Source organism: Malaya genurostris, chromosome 2 (genome assembly GCF_030247185.1).
Source record: "Malaya genurostris strain Urasoe2022 chromosome 2, Malgen_1.1, whole genome shotgun sequence".
In the NCBI taxonomy this organism is placed as follows: Eukaryota; Metazoa; Arthropoda; class Insecta; order Diptera; family Culicidae; genus Malaya; species Malaya genurostris.
In genome coordinates, this window is record NC_080571.1 from 45,504,417 (window position 1) to 45,522,861 (window position 18,445).

General features: G+C 40.5%; 3 protein-coding genes across 7 annotated transcripts in view; 1 reads left to right on the forward strand and 2 right to left on the reverse strand.

Annotated features, from left to right (window-relative positions):
• LOC131429878 (exocyst complex component 8) overlaps positions 1-18,445 on the forward strand; it is a 36,088-nt gene that overhangs the window by 17,389 nt on the left and 254 nt on the right. Inside the window, exons 1-6 of one of the 2 annotated variants that reach the window (XM_058594316.1) lie at positions 16,138-16,277; positions 16,344-16,499; positions 16,569-16,765; positions 16,822-16,958; positions 17,029-17,804; positions 17,866-18,395. In XM_058594316.1, the coding sequence (XP_058450299.1) occupies positions 16,223-16,277; positions 16,344-16,499; positions 16,569-16,765; positions 16,822-16,958; positions 17,029-17,804; positions 17,866-18,395 (1,851 nt within the window). In that variant the 5' untranslated portion in view covers positions 16,138-16,222. Of the gene's footprint in view, positions 1-16,137; positions 16,278-16,343; positions 16,500-16,568; positions 16,766-16,821; positions 16,959-17,028; positions 17,805-17,865; positions 18,396-18,445 lie in introns of those variants that run through there. The other variant, XM_058594315.1, reaches the window with a different exon arrangement.
• Positions 3,830-5,850, reverse strand: LOC131429880 (ras-related protein Rab-4B). 4 transcript variants are annotated; one of them, XR_009229466.1, is made up of 5 exons: positions 5,630-5,850; positions 5,329-5,409; positions 4,438-5,045; positions 4,325-4,374; positions 3,830-4,268 (listed from the first exon to the last, which is right to left on the reverse strand). XR_009229466.1 is itself a non-coding variant. In XM_058594319.1 (4 exons), the coding sequence occupies exons 1-3, from the start codon at positions 5,643-5,645 to the stop codon at positions 4,465-4,467; spliced, it is 678 nt and encodes a 225-aa protein (XP_058450302.1). In that variant the 5' UTR covers positions 5,646-5,850; the 3' UTR covers positions 3,830-4,374; positions 4,438-4,464. The 4 variants fall into 4 exon arrangements, 2 of the variants coding, with proteins under 2 accessions (XP_058450302.1, XP_058450301.1); XR_009229465.1 differs by having other exon boundaries at positions 4,325-5,045; positions 5,630-5,849; XM_058594319.1 differs by having other exon boundaries at positions 3,830-4,374.
• Positions 8,357-14,605, reverse strand: LOC131429876 (uncharacterized). The gene is made up of 2 exons (XM_058594311.1): positions 8,597-14,605; positions 8,357-8,495 (listed from the first exon to the last, which is right to left on the reverse strand). Exon 1 carries the CDS (start codon positions 14,566-14,568, stop codon positions 8,635-8,637), a length of 5,934 nt encoding a protein of 1,977 aa, XP_058450294.1. The 5' UTR covers positions 14,569-14,605; the 3' UTR covers positions 8,357-8,495; positions 8,597-8,634.

The following is an 18,445-nucleotide window of genomic DNA, read 5'->3' on the forward strand; positions in this document are numbered from 1 at the left end:
ACCTGACGGTTCAACATAAACCGCTAGGCAGACGTAAAGTTAATGCTATTTGCAAAACACTTCTTTGATATCAAACTTACCAAAATCTGTACGGCTAGTAAGCCGAAACTTATTTTGTTCGGGACGTCGGTTTTGATATTACACTTAGGTGTAATATCAAAGAAGGGCAGTCAACAACGGAACCACAACCATCCACATCGCAATACGATTTAGAGGAAGTACCTTCATCAGCTTCAATCAACTCAGCGTCTTCTGAAGCATCAGTCGCGGCGGAGTATTCAAGAGCACACAACATTGAACTCTTCAACAAGGGCATTGCAGGAATCAAGGTGTCCCCGATATCAACGAAGAAAACCCGGAATGTTAATTATCCTCGAGAAAAATATTTGGATATTTCAAGAGGTATAACAAAGTAAATATTCGGGTTCCCGGCGGATGAAGAAGATCCAGAATTACTCAAACGAAAGCAGCAGAGTTGGATGAAGTGACTACTAAAATGATAGAACAGTTTGCTAAGCCTGATTGCACTAGTAATGAAAAAGTACGTTTGTTGTCAGTCTTGCCAAACTCGTGGTCAAAGGAGAAAATAGCCACCCAATTCAAGGCGAACAAATACATTGTGTCGGAGGCAAGAGAATCAACGGACGAAAAAATGCCAAGAAACAAACGGGACGCAGCAGGAACGAAACGATAGAAAACGAGGTGCTTCAATAATTCAACAGCGATGACGTCAGCAGAGTTATGCCGGGATCAAGAGATTGCGTCACAGTCAAAATGAATGGTAAGTGTGAACGCAAACAAAAACGATTGCTTTTTTCATCATTGAAAGAAATTTATTTGAGTTATAAGGAGGAATTTCCAGATCGAAATATTGGATATACTACATTCGCAGCATTAAGACCAAAACACTGCAAGTTGCTTGGAAGTTCTGGTTCACATAACATATGTGTTTGCACAATCCATGAGAATGTTTCATTAATGATTCATGCTGTTGAAAAATATTTCAATTATAATGATACGAATTATTATTTAAAAAAGCTATTATGTGACTCATCAAAAAGATCCTGCTACCTCCGTGAATGCAAAAGTTGTCCAGTGACACAAGATCTGGAGAGAAGCGTTTTAGAAAATTTCGAGGAACGTGATTTGACTGAGATAAGATTTGAACAATGGGTTTCTACTGACAGATGTGATCTAGAGAAATTTGTCAAACCAGTAGAAGAATTTGCAGCATATTATGTTTTCTGAAATATTTGGTATCAATGAGTATCAAAGAAGCAAACTCATGACGCCTTTCTCGTACCCGAGCCGACGGATTTAATGTATTAAGCGACATTTCATTTCTGCTTAACCTACTTGGTCGATAAAAAAACGTTAACACTTGATATATTTCGTTCATCCTTGCCTGCGCAGTTGACTAAGCAGTCAGTAAAGTAAGTACATCATTCCGGTTCAATAAGATCGAGAGCTCAGTTCCAGTTTCAAGAATTCAGTTCAGTGTTGAATCGATCCGCACAGGAAGCAGTTCTGCTGCGGGACATTCGCAGTCGCTTCAAACAAGAGCGAGTGGGTAACGGTGGGAACATTATAGAAAATCAGCCCTTTTAATGGTTCTGAATGTTATCCAAAGAACTATTAAGATTACTTCTTTGCAAATCGGAGGTAAAAATCATGTGTAGTGCAAATCTACAATAATTTGATGAGTTTTGAACAGTTTCCACAGTGCAAAATATGGACCAAACGAGTGCAAACAAAGCCAGCATTTGGGTGATTCGCGTTCGAGAAAAATGCTCCGAACAGTGCTTAATATCGTAGAGAATCCCACAATTTGGCCCTTCTGAACGCCATAAATGAATCACGTACAGCATTTTGATAGTTTCTTTTGTTGAAACTAGCAAAACCAAAATAAAATAATCGACACCAAAATTCAGTATGTTGCTTTTATTTTGCGAGCTGTTAAGACCGCCCATTTGTGAAAAAAACTGCAAACGAAATCCCTTCACAAAAATGGCTTCAAATAAGTGCGACAACGACCGTGAAAATTGTACAAATCAGCCATTTTAAGGGCTATAAATGTTATAAACGAATTGTTACAATTACTTATCTACTGAAATATGCAAATCGGAAGTGAAAATAATCAGTTCAGTGAAGGTTTTTTTTTAATTGGACTTTTTGTGTATTGATTTGAATGCGTTTTGTTCACTTCAGAGTGTGCAAGTGATGTCAGATATTTTATTGTTCATTACATCTGCATTAAAATAGAGTAAATTTCTCGTATCATATTGAATAAAAAAGTTATTTATGTGTATGTCTTCCTTTTTTTCTTTCCGGTCATTTTCATTTGATGGTAGACAGCATCGGTTAAAAAATATCGACATTAATGCAAAAAGTCGTAGATATATTTCATATCATAGGCCTTTTGTACCATTGATCAATTATAAACGGGTAAAAAACGCTGTACCTATGCCAATCATATCAGTATTGCATCCACAGTTCATCCTGGAAATAGATAACGGAAATCAGCGGCATCCATCGGAATTCGGTACAACTCGCCACTCTCCATACGAACGCCTTCATAAAAGGTTATTTTCAGAACCAATATTATTTTATTATAAAGTTTAACTATACAAATTATTTCGTAGTATTTGTAACAACTAACTGATATTCAGAAGTGTGAAGGAAGCGTGCCAGGTTTATTCGTATTCACGTCATCCAGTTATGTCTCTGACATTGCCCATCCACTTTTCTATCGTCTCCAGACCAGATCCCAGAAAACGGTTCGTCAACAGCATCATTGTCGCAAGGCTTACCATTGAGAATAGGATGCCTTGGATAACAATCTAAGGAAAGAATATTTCCGTGCCAGGTCATGATCTTTTTGGAAGGAACCATCGGAAGCTTTTAAAGTAAGATCACGCAAAGAAACTTCTGGACACCAATGCTCAAAATACACTGATATGTTGTACTCTAACTTTTCATGTTCCACATAGTCAACATTATTCTTGTCCTTATCCAATGCAATTGCTTTGCACTCCTTAATGAATTGAATGTCAATAACACTGTCCGTTTTATTCAGTTGAAGTTGTATGCACTTGCTTTAGATCGAGATTCAATGAGTCCTCCAGCAAAGTCCCAATTTTTTGTTCAGAAAGCAGTAAACAAACAAGTTTGAAGTCAAGGGGTTTGAAGGGCTTTTGGACTAGCAACGGTGCTTTCGTTTGTCAGTTTTGCTCATACCGAATACGTCTAGTACTTCACAACCCTGTGTTGCTCCTTTTCTGTCTGTACGCAGTCTATTGAGTCGACTGTTTCGGCCGAAAAATATTAGTAAACTGAATGAATGTTTGGTTTGACAGAGAGACGGAGCAGACAGTCAACACGAATAAAAATATATTTATTAATATAATTTAGTGGTAGCCCATTGAAAAGTGTAATCTTATTTTCCTGTATAGTTAATATGTTGACGGAGGATAATCGCGGTCTTACAAAGTACAGACCGTGACGACAGCTCACGCATCACAAACAGAAGCCTCGAGAACCAACTACCGAAGAATAGCGAAAGTTGGACGGGTTTAGTAATTATTTGCATATTTATCTCTGAGCAGCCGACTGCCAAGTGTTTCCTTTTCCCATTGAAGAAGTTCTCAGTTCTTATTATCTGCAAATAATCAATTAGTAAACAAACAAAGTGAAGACCATTGTCGTACTGAAAATCTGACCAACCAGAGTTTCAGATTATAAGGCGTTCTTTTGGTTCTACCGTTCATCCAGACAACTTACCACTAATCTAGTCCTCAAGACATTTAGAACATATTTGCACAATCATCAATTGTGGTTTAACTAAACAGTTGATATTATTCCAAGTTTAATTTTTCTTCATACGATAGACATATTTGTTTTTAAATTTACATGAAACAAACAACACTTTTTTTTAGTTCTCTTTTTTATAACCTAATCAAGAGCTGCTTCTAAGGAATATATAAGACAGTGGTTCAGAGATAAGTATTAATACTAGGAAGGCAAGAGTAATAAAATGGTTTCATAATCGAGCCAATTTTTCAGTGCAGCGGTAGATCATTTCTTAGTCCGGAAAATCAGAATCACAAATTCGAGATTTAGGGTAATTCTTCTGATTGCACAAATCATATGGAATTGGTTGTTTTTAGTGTACACATTGTAAATTAACTTGTAAGTATATAATATACGGAAAAGGCAAATCATAGAATGTAATTCTTGTCTGTCACAGTCTCCTCGGGAGCATCGGCAAACTAACGAAGGGCGAAAAAAACGTCTCAATTTATTGGTACATACGTGAGCTACTTACCCCAGTCATAAGTTTTTCCCAGTTGCTCTACATGAACAGCCCACTCAAATCTACAAATTTCGATAGTTCAATAGAGAGAATGTCGCGTAAGTAGGTAAGTTGAAACAGCGCACCAAATAAATGCTTCTTATCCGGTAGCTCTACGGACGGCAGCTCCCGATGCAGTCCGCCGTTCGGCGTCTTCCGCTAGTTTGCTGACCTCCACTAGCCAGACCGGTTCCCGTGCCACCGCCGCGCATCGATGTGTCACCATACTGGATACCGCTTCCAATCCGTTCCGGATCCAGTTCTCCGGTTTCGATCTTTGCCAAAATCGTTTTCGAGCATTTCAGAAATGCTTCCTCTACATTTTCACCCGTCTTAGCACTTGTTTCCAAAAAGATAAGCTCATTTTCCTGAGCAAAATTACTCGCTTCCAGGAAGGTCACCTCTCGTTCTTCCTCAAGGTCTTTTTTGTTGCCAACCAACAGAATGCAGATATTTTGCGAAGCCAGCATCCGAGCATCGTTCAACCAGCTCGTCAGTACATTGAAACTGTCGCGGGAGGTTGTGTCGTAAACCAGCAGAGCACCTGCGGCACCTCGGTAGTAGGATCGTGTGACTGAACGGAACCGCTCCTGGCCGGCTGTGTCCCAAATCTGTAGCTTGATTGATTTTCCTCCTACGTTTACGATGCGTGAGCCGAACTCAACACCGATCGTGTGAGAACTGTCCTCTTTGACTAAAATCACACAGCAACAAAAAAATTAATTATGAAAACCGATAGGCCGTTATAAGGCGCTTGATCGATAAACAAAAAAACATACACCGAAAGCACACACTCAACCATTCAGTCAGCTGAACTTTGCTATAATCGAAGCCGTACATCGTATTTTCGCTGTTCGCAAGGTCATGATAATCAGCACAGCAAAAATAACGAGGAACTTTACTTCAAATGCGTTCTGAGCTACGGCCACCCACATACACTAGTGCGATTACGCGAAGCCTATGCCAACTATACCTACATTTGTTCTCGATGAAATGATGCAGCAGACACGATTTTCCACTTCCAGCACGACCGATAATAAGAAACTTGAACAGATAATCTGCGACGAAAAGAAAACGTGAAGAAAAATTATTACTTAGCGAGAAACCGCTAGCCCCAAATACGCGTGAATCTGCATTTTAATATTAGTTTACGGAAGCGCGCTATGTTGCTGCTGCTACGACAACAGCAGTAGAGATACCGTTTGAAAAGAGAGACTCGAAAATTAGCTGCGGGTGATCCTCAATGGCGAACAAAAATAATGGTCGGAAAATGCTTACCGTACGATTCGGACATTGTTCCCGATTGGAGATTTAGAATTCCACCGAAACACTGTCAATTCACCTCAAACTATTTCGTGGAACGAAAAAAATATAGAAAATAGTGGTTTATTTCGTTTTTAATAGCATTTAAGTTCGTAGTTTCACTTTTTTGGCAATGTTTTGAAAACTTTGCTTCTAGTATTGACATTTGATGATACGCAAGCAGAAAATTAAAAATAAAAGAGCAATTTGCCAGGCTTACGCGTTCATAGGCGTCGTCGCAAAGGTTTTTTCTCACCAGTGGGAGCAAAATAATCATCGTGTAACCCAGGTTTAATATTCACGGACATCTTACAAATTTAAATATAGCGTTTTCTTTTCCGATAACGAATAATAAGCTATCTGTCAAAATTCACTTAGAAGATATATTATGAATTACTCAGCGTTCGCCGACAGTAAGTCATGATAGTAAGAAATGTTTTTTTCTTTCCTTTGATGTTAAAATCAATAATCGAACTGTCACCGCTTCTTAGAAATTACTCTCCAAAGAGGATGTTGAAGGATGGTTTTTTCGTCATTATCACGAAAAACGCGTCAGTTTTTAACTATACACCGATAAAAATTGACATTATATCGAAATCGCTTGTATCACTTTTCAAGTTGAGTTTTGTAATATAACTGTTCTAAACACAATATTTAAACGACATATGCGCATTGATGTAAATGCCAGGACGTATTGAACACAACGTAATATCGCACGACGACACAAAAGTCAATAATGTGATGAGAAACAGTGTGTTACTCTAAACCAGTGATTCCAAAATTCACCCTACCACTGCGGCAGCGAAGCAAAATGTCTTAAGCGCTACCAGGTGTTGTCACGCACTGGGGGTCGATATCGCCCCTTTTGGGAAGGACTGCTCTAAACGATGTTATTGCAAACGACGTAATTCAAAAGCGATGGAATTAATGCAAAACCAATAAACAAAAACAAAGTAGTCGATTTCTGCCGAGACGTCAGTGTAGACATTACCAAATACAAATAATAATACCCCTAGGTCCCATACAAAAGCATGAAATTTTTTTGGTTCACAGAAGAAACAAGTTGGCCTAGCCCATCCCTTAGTTTTCAGCTGACAGATAGAAATGGTAAACAAACATATCTGGCAACGCAATATCGATGTTGCTACGACGACAGACTAGTTTGTTTGTTGGTTTTCTGATGGCATTCTGAATATAGCTATTTTTAAACCTTATGAACAGCTATTTGAACAGGTACTTGACGTGTAGGTGGAATACATACTTTGAATATGGTACATGATGACATGTTTGGTTACCATTACAGAACATTCAACTCAACATCAATATGAAAGCGGCCTTCCACGTGTGTTAACTAGCATTAAAGCATTCGGTGTATTCCATGACCAAAAGGGCAATGGATGCAATGCTTGTAGCGATAATAATGAGCTGGAGCATTATTAAAATTAAAATTGCAAATTTAGTTCAAGTTCAAGATGTAGTTGAACCAATCATGTACTTACTGAATGATCGATCAGATTGCAAATAAAACTATTTAACATGTTTAATTAAATTCGTTTATTTTATATTCCACGATGTTTAAATTGTGACAAATCGATTACGAGACTAGAAATTTGGAATTTGAATTCGTCTTACAGTAGCATTACAACGTAGTTTTCGACAGATGAAACTACTTCTCATGGTGATTGTTAACTATTCTTTTATTTATGCAAGGAACGCTTTTGCATATTGATGTCAATTTCGTTAAAATTCTTGTTTCGTTTGATAAGTTCACTCTTCATACTTCAGCGCCGTACCGGCGATTCAAAACAAGGGTCGTTTCTAAAAATTTAATGTTGCTGGCATACGATATTGGTTTTAATGATCGTGTGGTTCCCACTTAACAGTAAAATATATATAATAGAGTTTGTAGGATATTACTTAGACCGTCAAAATTAAGGAACTTGAAGTACACTTACATAACAGAGAAATTATTACATTGAGTAGGCTGTCAGCATTTGACTGACGCTAGCAGATGATCTCAACGAGTAACGATTCCAAGGGCTGAAGTGTGTAAGTCTCCTGCGAGCACCGGTAAAGACGATTCCGACTAACAACGCTTTGCATATTCGCGATTCTTGCATTAAAATTATTAGAGACTTCTGGGCGGCTAAAACTGCATACAAAAAAAAACAATGCATTATAAGCTAAGCTGAATGTTCTAATATTTTGGGAATACTCACTCTGCTAATGCTAGATAGATAACTTGATCCGTCACAATGTTGCATCGCGCTCCACGCAGGCACAACTTATTTACACTGTGTTTACCGTTGGAATGTTCTGCTTTTCGGATCATCTGGCTATCCATTCGCTTTCAAACCAATCTGTTCTCGTCTTTTTCACCCTAATAAACAGTAACTATGGTGAATTGAATTTAAACCCTTCAGCGTTGCCATTTGTATGGAAAATTTGATAAAATACATTGTCGGTTTGACAATGTATCTCGACAGTGTACCGCATATTGAAAAATATGTCCTTGAAAAATTGTCGAAGCATTCCATATTATAATTTGTATTTGACATTACACTTCGGTGTAATAGCAAAAAGTGTTTTGCAAATAGCATTATGTTGGAAATAATAATTCAAACACTTTCTCACAGCAGACAATATCTTTATTCAGTCAGCTGTGAGAAAGTGTTTGAATTATTATTTCCAACAAACTCAAGAATTTAGTGTTCTTCCAAATTTTAAATCAATGTCGGAAATTTCAATTCATGGAACGTTTGAAGCGAATAATTACAACTGCTATTAGTTTAATTCGTGGTCTTTGCACACGCATAGATGCAGCGATAGTATCGCTTAGAAACTGCAACAGTATAGCGTTGAAACAACAAATTGTACTTCTTAAAACTACTAATTGTAGATAGTATTCAAGTAATATGAGAAAAATTATTAATTTAGCATCACCTTTCTGGCTTGAATAACTGCTTCTTCCTCAGGTGGTGTTACTGGTTCTTTTTATTATCATCCGCCATTCTCCCTAGCTGACAGCGGCTAACGTCGTCGCCTATACGATCATTAGTAAAGGGCCAATGCGCTGGCGGTTCATCCGTGCTAACATCCCCGCGCCCGTAACACTGCGTATCAGACACAGTTTTACCATTTTGCTGAACGTCTAGAATCGCCAGCTTGCAAGCCGGTCGTATCAGTATTCCACTGGAGGTTTGAACGAGTGCCTTTCGAACTATTCCATCCTTGCCTCGCCTTGTTTCAATAACTCTGCCGCGGATCCAACAGTTTCGTTTTGCTCCGTCCACAATATAAACTAATTCTCCGACTTCGATCGGTCGTGTCTCTTCAAACCATTTAGTTCGCCTACATATAGTTGGAAGGTATTCGCGAAGCCATCGATTCCAGAACAAATCAGCTTGATGACGGATCTGGTTCCAGCTAGATCGTAGTGCATTTCTCGAGTCGGTTGGTTGTGCAACGGGCTGTTTTATTCCACTAGAACTTCCCAGTAAAAAATGGTTGGGAGTTAAGGCCTCCTGCTCTGGTGTTTCCAAAGGAATGTAAGTTAGCGGTCGACAATTAACAATTCCCTCAGCTTCCGCTAATAATGTTAGAAAGGCTTCGTCGTTAAGCCTTCTTGAACTCTCTATACCAATCATTGCTGATTTGATGGAACGAACCATTCGTTCCCATACTCCACCCATGTGGGGAGCTGCAGGGGGGTTGAAAATCCATTTAGTATTCCCATTGGTAAATGTCTCCGCTAATCCACTATTGATTTGCTTCTGTAGTATTCTCTCAGCGCCGATGAAATTAGTTCCATTGTCGGAGTATACCTCAAGAGGTGCTCCACGTCGCGCAACGAATCTTCGAAAACAAGATATACAACTCTCTGTACTTAAGGTGTGAGCAACTTCTAGATGGACTGCCCTAATAGTAAGGCACGTGAATAGTGCAACCCACCTCTTTACATTGCTACGCCCTATTTTTACAAGCATTGGCCCGAAGAAATCCAAACCAATATAAGAAAATGGTCTAATAAATGCAGTTAATCGCGCTGCGGGTAACGGTGCCATTATTGGGTTTAATGGTTGGCATTTTCTTATTTTGCACATTTGGCATTCTCTGGCAATTTTCCTAACCATTGTTCGAAGGTGAGGTATATAAAATTTTTGTCTTATCTCATTCACCACGGTTTCATTATTAGCATGGTGATATTTCCGGTGATAATCATTTAGCAGCAACTGTGTAACAGTGTGATATTTAGGAAGAAGTATGGGAAATTTCAAATCCATATCAATTTTCATGTCATTTGGGATTCGTCCATATCGTCTTAGAACTCCATTTTTATCTAAGAAAGGACATTGACCATACAGTCTGCTGGTTTTGTTTAGGGTAGTCTTTCCATTACTCGCTGTTAACATGGCATACTCGACTGGATAGCTTTGCCGTTGGCAAATTCGCCAGATGATATTTTCAGCTGATATTATTTCATCATGCGTGAGACATCCAGTAAGACGCGAGTTTCTGGTTGTTCTTGTGTTAAGGACAAAACGGTTCATATAAGCTACAGTCCTCAGCAAACGCTTCCATTGAGAAAAATGGTTAAGTTGTATAACAGGCTCAGTGTGCTCAATCAAGTGTACATGGCACGATTTATGTTCCTCTTCTGTATGAAAACCTCTTACATTTGGCTGTTCTGGCCATTGATGTTCTGGCAAATACAGAAACTCGGGCCCTGCGAACCATTGTCTCGAACAGTGATCGGGACCTTTGCCCCATTTCGTGGCTCTATCTGCGATGTTCAATTTGGTGGGCACCCACCTCCATTCATCTATCTCGGTGATAGTAAGAATCTCTCCTATTCGACATGACACGAACTGAGTGTATCGCCTGCTATCGGATCTAATCCACGCTAAAACGGTACTAGAGTCTGACCAAAATACTTTTTTATCGATGCTTATCGAGTGGTTCTCCTCAATAAATTGAGATAATCGGGATCCTAGGACAGCTGCCTGAAGTTCCAAGCGAGGAATCGACAAAGGTTTGAGCGGAGCCACTTTCGTTTTGGCTGCAACAATGGCGCATGAGTTGACGTCTTCTGATAAAACAAATCGCAGGTAAGCCACACAGCTGCTGGCTTCTTCGCTGGCGTCTACAAATATGTGGAGTTGTGTAGATAATGCACTCGCTGTTACGTCATTGTGCATATACCATCGAGGTATTCGGATGTCAGCTAATATTGGAAGAAGAGAGGTCCATTTTTGCCAGAGCTCGTATTGTTCGTCTTCGATTTTATCATCCCAATCTATCCCGGAGCGCCATATCTGTTGTATCAAAATTTTGCCATGAACGGAAAATAGCGCCAGAAGCCCTAGCGGGTCAAACAGACTCATAGTGTATCTCAACACTTGACGTTTCGTTGGTCTAACATTCTTTTGAATGATTAGTGATATATCCTCTCGCATTTGTGTGGAAAATCCAAGAACGTCTTCCCCAGTCATCCACAGCATACCTAACACCCGTTCCTTGATATCACTTTTGTCAATATCTAGGCCTTTTACGACTGCTATAGGCGATTCACCGAGGGAGCGAACTAAGTCGGGTACATTGCTCAACCAATTGCGAATTTCGAACCCACCTTTCTGATGTATCGACGTAACTTCCATAGTAACGCGTTTGGCCTCCTCAATAGAGTTGAAACTGTCCAAGTAGTCATCTACATAATGACCCTTGATGATCGCTTCTGCAGCTCTCGGCCATCGGTGAGCGAAATCCGTAGCATTCTTGTTTTTTACATAATGCGCGGAACACGGTGAGCATGTCGACCCGAAAGTTGCGACGTCCATGATGTACACCTCTGGATCACATTTTGGATTATGACGCCATAAGAATCGTTGAGCATTACGATCTTCAGCGCGAATACGAATCTGGTGAAACATCTCGCGGATGTCTCCGCTAATGGCGACTGGGCGTTGTCGAAAACGGAACAGGGCACCAGGCAGAGAGCAAAGCTGATCTGGACCTTTTAAAAGCATTGAATTTAATGATATGCCATCTACGCTCGCTGCAGCGTCCCATATCAATCGAACCTTTCCGGGTTTCCGTATATTTGTGACCGTTCCTAGAGGAAGGTACCATACCCTCCGCGGATCGGCATCGGCAATTTCGTCCTGATTGGCCCGATGAGCATAACCTTTGGTCTGATACTCACTTATCTGCCTGTGAATGTTTTCTTTCAAGTGTGGATTTTTTTCCATTCTTCTCTCCAGACATTCTAGTCGATGTAATGCCATATGGTAGCTTTCTGGAAGCTCAAAATAGTCGAATCGCCATAGAAGACCAGTTTCGTACTGTCCTTGAATACGTTTTGTGGAACTCTCCAAAATTTGCCGCGCTCTCTTTTCCTCGTTAGATTCAAGTGCCATTAACGATTTGATTCCTGCGTCCTCTTGTCCAAAGTACATTTTCACCATATCGTGTAGAGATTTTTCAGCCACTTCCAATATGTGGCAAGATACTCCGGTTAACACCTTTTCTCCCTTTCCACCGAACACGCACCAGCCTAAACGAGTTTTGGCAGCCACTGGGTCTCCTTCTCGTCCTTCTCTATGTTTCAATGGCAAGGATAACTTTAACTGATCCAGGCCTAAAAGAATGCGAGGCTGTGCATTTTCGTAGTTTTGGATCGGAAGTCCCCTTAAATGTGGGTACGCTTTTGACAACTCATGTATGTCAAGTGATTGTATGGGGAGGTTCAATTCGGTCACCGTTCTAGCTCGATTCACTTGATATTGTTCTTTAGCTTGACCCGAAATAACGAATCCGATTTCATGCGATGCTGGCTCGCGCCGCGTTACGTTGCCAGTCCATTTCAAAACAAGTTCACCTTTAGGTCCGCTTTCTCCTAGTTGTTCCGCTAGCGACTGCTCAACAAGTGTTAAAGATGAGCCATCGTCCAAAAAGGCAAATGTATCGATAGATCCTTTTTTACCACATACTGTTACTGGCATGATTTGAAAGAAAGCTTTCGGTGTCTGATCTCGGTGATTGAGACTATCTGAGGCTACCGTATCTTCGACTTTGTTGTGTAGCAGTCGATTATGTTTGTATTGGCATCCGTCAATGCCACACTGAATCGTGATTCTACAACGCCGTCTTCCATGTTGATTAAGGCATGTACGGCATATCTTGAGACTACCAACTTTGCGCCACCTCTCATCAACAGTCATCCTTGCGAAATGTTCACAGTCTTTTACGCGGTGATTGACTTCGCCACATATCAGGCATTTGCGGTCAAAAGTTTCATGTTGAGTATTCTCTGGTATCTGATCTTCGACCTCGGAGTGGGTATTAAGAAAGTTACTGTTTTGTTGCTTCGTTTTGTGATCTCTTTCTACCCGATTGCGTTCGACCTTGCGATCAGATAGTGATGTTATTTGACTCGCTGCCAGAACAAGGTGTGACATAAAATCGGTAAAGCTTTTCAGGGTGACTGTTTCCAACGATTGCTTATGAACGGCCCACTGGAGTTTCAAGTGCGTGGGAAGTTTATCCTCCAGTTCCTGAAGGAGAGACGGGTTCGTTAGTTGCGCTTCTTGTTCCGCTGCGATAATGTGATCACATAGACTTTGCAGTTCCATACCGAATTCTATGATCGTTTGTAATTTCTCCATCTTTGGAGCAGGTGCATTGCGCACTCGCTGTATAATAGAATTGATTAATAACGCAGGACGGCCATAGAGCATTTTCAGTGTTTCTATTACTTGTGGTACTGAGCTTGGCAGAAGTAATCGACTGCGCACGGAGTCACGAGCCATTCCTTTTAAGCATTGCTGCAATCGGATGAGATTTTCTGCATTAGTGAACCCACAACATTCAGTCGTTATATTGAATTGGCTGATAAATACAGGCCAGTCTTCTGGATTCCCACTGAACTCAGGGAGCCCGTTCGTCATAACACGGCGAGCTGCAATCTGCGCCGGCGATAGACCAGTATGTGTCACATCTTTAAAACCTGACAAATTTGATACATTATTTCTGCGGCTAGATTTTTGTAACACTGGTGGCGACACGTTTTTACTCCTAGCGTCACGGTAACGAGATTCGTATTGTTTGCTGGCTTCCGATGGATCGTACTCAAGCGGTAATGGTGGTAACACGTTTTTAATCCTAGCGCCACGACGATGAGATTTGTATTGTACGCTGGCTTTAGATGGATCGTATTCAAACGGTGATGGTGGCCGGGGAAGTGAACTACTATAGGTTGGTTCAGATTGTTGATACACAGATGCGGGGTTATCATTTTGAGAGCTGGCTGTCGTGTTGTTTGGCGATTCAGTTTCATTGGATGCATTCGGTTTCGAAACCTCCTTATTTTCAGCTTCAGCTGTACTATTGAGAGCAGCTTCTCCACCGGTTTTCAACCATCGATTCACCTTTTCAACGCTTTTTCGACCGCTACTCTTGCGGCTGACTACGCTTCCGCTAGCACTTTTTGCATCGAACAGAGACTTCCTAAGTTCATATCTCTCTTTCAAGAAAGTTCTCTCCATAATTTCCTCTTCCTCGAGTTTTTTCCTATCTGCTGCCTCTTCTTCAGCGATTCGCTTTTTCTCCAAAGCCTTTTCTTGCAGAAATCGTTTCCTAGTAATCTCATGCTCTTCCTTCAATTTTTGTAGTTCAAACGCAGCATTTGAGGAACGTCTTGAGTATGCGCTTTCTGGTCCATTGCTCACGTCAAGCGGTAGACATGCTGTACAAGTCCAATCGCGATTTTCGATCGAATCGGTGACACCCGCGCAGGTGAAATGGTACCAACAATCGCATCTATCACATTGTACCATTTTTTCTGCCCAGTCAGGACGTCCACAAACGGCACAGCTGCTGTCTGCATTTTCCATCTCATTTATCATCGAAGTAGCCATAAATTCTTGAGTTTGTTGGAAATAATAATTCAAACACTTTCTCACAGCTGACTGAATAAAGATATTGTCTGCTGTGAGAAAGTGTTTGAATTATTATTTCCAACACATTAACTTTACATCTGCCTAGCGGTTTATAATGATTCGCCAAGTCACGCTAGCAGTTCAACATAAACTGCTACGCACTGATGAGTGAAAGCCGAAACGTAAAATCAATTTGAAAATGGGTATGTGCACCTTGCATAATTTTGGGGGGGTAAAACAGTAAGCTTTTTCCCTTACAATCTGTTGTTTTTAACGATCGATCTGTTGTTGTTAACGATCGTGAGGCAACTCAGAGTTTCTTTGTCACAGCACTGATTGCTTTTGTCGAATTTGATAAATTTTACTCATTCGATAGTCACTTAATTTCAGTTCTTTCGCGAACTGAAATAATTCAAATCTATGTAATGAGCAAATCGCAATGCCACTGGAACTGATATACCTAAAGCGCCACACCATTCGGATGTTGGTCACAGATGGCGTTATTGCACTTCCGCAGATGCTATCCAAAACCGACCGGCTTGAGCACTTCAATCTGATACACACTTATTTCGTTTAACACTTCGATCCATTTGTAGATCGAACCGGGCGATTCATTGTAGTATGTGCACACGAACCGAGCACCCAATGGCCGAAATCAACTACAACAAGATTCTGCGGATTTGCCAGATATGGAGCGAGCAATGCAGGAAAATGTATGCCTAAAAATCGGTTAAATACCTATAAGTGTATTCGAGAGTTATAGCTCAATTAACCGATTTATCATTTTACAAATAGAATAAAATGGCACGGAACAGTAGTTCATTCTCCAAATTTCACTTCTGGAATCCCACGATAAATTTCGAAACACGGATCGTTGTTTGGATTATTAAGGTGAACAAACTCACAAAAACAGTATGACACGAATACAGAACTAAGACTTGGAGAGACAATATCATGCGTTTTTTACCCTAACAGCCAATAAATCTTCGGTTAATTTTCATTTTTAAGAGGGATTTAGCTGGAAACTCAACCAAATCGTCTATTAATGTTTGAATCAGGTAAAAAAGATAAATGTTCTGTTATAGTTTTCTTTGTCGTCTATTGTTAAAATTTATATCTGCTCGAAATGTTTTTATTCAGTTCCTCTTCAAAGTGGGTATCGACAGATGGCTTATTCACAATTCTCGGTTGATTTTTCATTAGGGCGTGTAAGCAAGTGACAGTTTCTCTTTAATCACTCTCTCTTTCGATTATTGTGATGTGATTAAAAAGATTTTCTTTGATATCACTATTCTGTTTGAAAGTCGAAAGTCTCGGGTATCATTTCATGCAAAGAGCTGAGTGATAAACGTGGAAACCGCTTGGTAATTAATTGAAGAGAAAGTAAACAAAGAGAAACTGTCACTTGCTTATACGCCCTTTTGAAAAATTAACCGAGAATCATCAAAAAACGCGATATGTATGCACAGTTTATCGTGTCAGATTTTTTTTTAGTGTATTGTATTTAAAAAGTGTAATACATGCTTAACATTGTATGCAAGAACATCCGTCAAAGTTCAGAATTCCGACCCACCCACAAATCAAAACAAATTGTTTGTGCTGGCATTATTTTCTGAAAATTTTTCATTAAAACATGCCTGAATCCAACTTGAACGTTTTTGAAAAGGATAATTTCAATGCAGAAAAATGTAAGATATGCGCCAATGTAAAATTTCGGCTTGTATAATCTAATTTTCTTTCGTTTTTATTTGCAGACGTTAAAGAGCTCGTACAGGATTGCGTTGGTGGCCCGGAACTACAGCAAACGAAAGCAAAAATCCAGAGCCACAGTGACACGGTTTCGTCCACGTTGAAAAAGCATGTCTACGAAAACTACATGCAATTCATCGAGACGGCCAAAGAGATATCTCGTAAGTAGCTCGAATTTCCGAATCCCAGTTTGTGTAGTGCTCAACTGGTTTATTGATTTTTTCCCCCAGATTTGGAATCGGAAATGTATCAGCTGTCCCACATCCTAATCGAACAGCGAAATTTACTATCCACTCTAAGGGACGAATCTATGTTGGATGATCAAAAGTGTATAATTGAGGATCAGAACATCGATCCGAACGTGAATGAGGAACAACAAAACAAAAAAGCTATTCAACTGATCAAGGAATCGTTGGTTGGTTACAAGGTTTGTACGGCATTTCAGTTTGATGTTTCGGAATTCTGATTGCGTATCTTTTGCAGGGAAATTTGGACGATAAAGTGTTTATCTACGAGGGTAGTCTTCTCGAGTTGGATACCAATGATAATCGGCCTATTTGTCGAATTCATCTTTTTCTGTTCAATGAAGTTTTGGTGCTGGCCAAAATTAAACACGACAAGTAAGTGGTTGGTTTTGGGTTAAAGTTTGTTATGCGTTGGATGATTATCGTTTGTTTCGTATGTTTCCAGGAAATTGGAGTTTCTTACGGAGTATGACACGAAAAAAATTGCTGTGATCAACATCAAAGATCTGGACGGTGTCAACAAGAATGCAATTAACGTGATTACCAGCGACGGTGCGCGGATATTCCAATGTGTAAACTCAGCCTCCAAGCTCGAGTGGATTGACAAGTTTGAGGTGGCAATCAAATTTCATCAGCTAAAGCACAAAAAAGGACCGGCACCGCAACCTCCAACGTCATTACGATTCGAACAGAAGCAGCAAAAATCCATCGACAGTGAGCTGTGCCTTAGCCCGACCGCCTCGGAGGTAGCAGCGATCGCAGAAAATCTTGCCCCGGACTGGTTGGTTTCCGCACCGGAGGAAATTCAGGCTGAGATTGCTCAGCGTCACTTTGAAGACAGTTTGGCACTGGTGCAGAAGTGTGAGGAGTACCTGGTTAAGGACAGTACGTTTCGCGGGGCATCGGAGACAGCGGGGAAAATTAAGACACTGAAGAGTACCCTTTCCTCGGTGCTGATGCAAGAGTTGTCCAGTTCGCAAAGCCGAAGCTTACAGGCAGCCTTGCGATCCAGTCGTCGACCACTGAAACTGCTGGTTGAAATGGGAAAAGCTCGGGAGGCGTCCGGAATTTTGCTGCGAGTTTGCAGCAGCGCTATCCGAACTTCGCAACGTCAAGCCAGACGCAATAATTTGGCTATTTCGGAACTGTTCTTCTGCGACGTTGCACAGGTTGCCAGTGAATTCCTGCGTGCGTTTAACAGTAAAGCGTCTTGCACTAGCGGTAAATGAATTTTTTTTCTTGCGCGTGTTTTTTTCAACTTCAATTGTTTTCCCCTATTCAGCCTTGATTGTGTGGTGCAACATGGAACTGCAGTATTTTGCTTCCCAGTTGATAAAACATTACTTGACGAAGGACACCCAACTGGAAATGGTCGCCGGAGTGGTGGAAGGCGTTCGCAAACCATGCTCCAAGTTAACTGACATTGGTTTGGATCTGTCCTATCACATGGAAGGTCTGCTGAGGAATACACTGGAGCAGCTGCTCGATGAAGCCAAATTCCGACTAGTAGATTCGATCGGTCGAACCGAAGACATTTGGCAACCGTACAATCTTCAGACCAAGACAAATCTGAGGACTATCGTCAAGGAATTTGATACCTTGGGGTTAGATTTGAAACCACTGGTGACCGGGGACACTTGGTTGAATCTCACTCAAACAACGGTCAATTTCTGTCGGCATTTTCTCACCACAGCCGAAAGTTGTGCCTACCTGGCGAAGTATGATTCGCTTAAATTGGACACAGAAATTCTTCTCAAAGAATTGTTTTTGGCCCAGCATGGAATCAAACCACACGGCATTCCAGGGATTGACGTGAGTTGGCTTTGAACTAAACCCATTTTGCTGAATAAAAATCATTCCGT